General features: G+C 36.0%; 1 protein-coding gene across 1 annotated transcript in view; it reads left to right on the top strand.

The window, feature by feature from the left end:
• The window catches only part of LOC144963874 (uncharacterized), a 91888-nt gene that overhangs the window by 1878 nt on the left and 87510 nt on the right, over positions 1 to 2500 (top strand). Inside the window, exon 3 of the mRNA XM_078897822.1 lies at positions 1101 to 1428. Coding sequence (XP_078753948.1) covers positions 1101 to 1428 — 328 coding nt within the window. The remainder of the gene's footprint in view (positions 1 to 1100; positions 1429 to 2500) is intronic.

The raw sequence follows: 2500 nt of genomic DNA, 5'->3' as shown, positions 1-2500 counted from the left end.
AGAATCAACATACCGTTACTTTAAATTAACTTCGAAGTCAACAGTCTTTAACATTGTTATCATTGTTTAGATTTTGTAAGAAAAGAAAAAAAAAACAAAGAAAAAAAAAAACAAGCCACAAAATCATGTTTTGAAAATTAATGAATTTATTGTTTCGGCTGGTGTAACAAATTGATTAAACAAACTATAATTTACTATAATTACCGTAGGGGTTGTTGACAGCGTGTTACATTATTCAAGTAGAAAGCGGAGGGGCTGTCTGAAACCTGAGATCGTGAAAATACAAACGAAAGAGGTGATAATGCAGAGGGTTCGGGTGGTCTATTGTTCCCTTTTGAAGCCTCTACATTATTCAAGCTCACTTACTTAACTAGGCTTCATCCAAATAAAATTTAACCGTAACGAAATAATATCCACTATTCTCCGTTTAAATATTGTTACACGCAATCTGTGTTGGCGTGAATCTTCTTTTTTTTTTGGGTGCGTGTTAACCAGTTAACTCCTGTACTCGAGAAGGGCACGTATTTCAAAATTTGGTCAGAAAACTCCTTCAAATATAGATTGAACTAAATTTCGTGCATTCAATCAATCTGAACCAACAATTTGATGACCAAAAACTGGTTCCAATCTCGTTGGAAGTATAAAACACTTATCCGTAGGACTGGATAGATACCTTAGGTATTTGATCTTCTGGGTTCAGAGTGATCACATCTTATTTTCTAGTCGAAATGTGTGTTGGTAATTTTAAAAGATCCCGTCTATCCTCCCTCTTTTACGTTCAGTAATCCTAACAATCGGCCAATACACCCTGCAACTAAATTAGTTATACCGCCCTATGATTCAATGTGTAACCTATTCATTATTAGTCCTCCGAAGGACTGGTTTTACATACACACTTCCAAGGATTTTGGAACCGGAAAAATATTAGGTGTGACGTCACAACTGTTCTATCCTATTTCAAAACAGATCCCATGCATTATTATCATTAACTTATTGCAAAGTGTCGTTCATGGCCACATCCATTTTTGCATTCTTTCAATCCGAGCCAATAGAACTAATGTTGTAGGTTGGTGTATTTATGTAAATGTCTTATTTTCCAGGGCGAGCTGGACGAGAATGTTGTGATTGAAGACATCCGACTGATCTCTGATGATAAAAAGGACTTTAGAAAGAAAGGAGAAAGAAGCAATGAGGAGATTTTAACCAAATATCAACCTCTAAATGACGAGGGAATGAGGAACATAAATTTGTCTTTGTCAGCGGATGATAATGGAAACTTCCCAGTGGATGGTAAAAGGGATGCTGCCCATTCTCAACGTCCCAAAGAAATACAGCGTCCGACCCTGCAACGCGTCAAGAGAACTTCCTTCAACACCACCAAATTCACCTGGTCCCATCGTATTCCTTACATTGTCAACTTTACTGGACGTTAGTAGCCATTCATCTTTTTATAATCCTATATTCCATATATATTATCATTATATATATATATATATATATTATATATATATATATATATATATATATGTGAGTGAAAATTTGCATTTTATATTAGCTCTAACCATCATTATCGAGCACTTTCGTACCTACAAGTACCCACCAACACTCATATATATATATATATATATATATATATATATATATATATATATATATATATATATATATACGCACCATCAGATCTTATGAGGACGCCGCAAGAGACATTTAATAGGCTGTCGACTCATCTCATTGTCTGCATTTCTTAAAATCTGATTCCCATTACTCGTCGACGGCGACCAAAAGAAAGTAGACAGCCGAAGGAGAGACAAAAATACAAGAAAAAACATCCCAAAAACATCAGCCTGCATCGACTGTGGATCGAACCTCAGACGTCCTGATTGTACGGCTATGTGGTCTAGTGGTATGACACTCGCCTTCAGATCGGAAGGTCTATGGGCTCGGCGCATAGTTGAGTCCTTGGAAAAGGCTCTTTACTCACATTCTCTCATCGTACTCAAGTGTAAAATAAGTGCATGGCCATTAACAGCGTTGTCTCTGTCGGAAAAAATGTAATATCGTCTAACAGGCGTCATGTCTCGTTCTACATTTTAAGTGTCGCAGTTGGGCAAAGACCTCTAGCAAAGCACTTTGAGCACATTTAGTGGATATTGCTCTGGATAAAAGCTCAAGTTTTGTTGTTGTTTTTTTCTACTCAAACAAGGCTGATTTTTAAGGGTGTTTTTTTTTGTTTCTTGCATTTTCTTCTTTCCTCTTTGTCTGGCATTGTCACTCATCTTTTCATATTTCTATCAAATACTCTAGCCTGTTTCTTAGTTGATTATTATATTGAGATGTAAGCAGTAGTACAGCACATGAGATCATTTGTGATCGTAAGCTCTTCACCAAAGACAACTAACTATTTACTTTTGTCCTGTTATCTTAAGCTCTTCATCAAAGACAACTAACTGTTCATTTTTTGGTCATGTGATCATAAGCTCTTCATGAAAGACAACTAACT

The sequence above is a fragment of the Berghia stephanieae genome, chromosome 2, assembly GCF_034508935.2.
Source record: "Berghia stephanieae isolate SIO BIC M18660-M18661 chromosome 2, UCSD_Bste_1.3, whole genome shotgun sequence".
Taxonomy (NCBI): Eukaryota; Metazoa; Mollusca; class Gastropoda; order Nudibranchia; family Aeolidiidae; genus Berghia; species Berghia stephanieae.
This window is presented reverse-complemented; position numbering and strand designations above follow the sequence as displayed.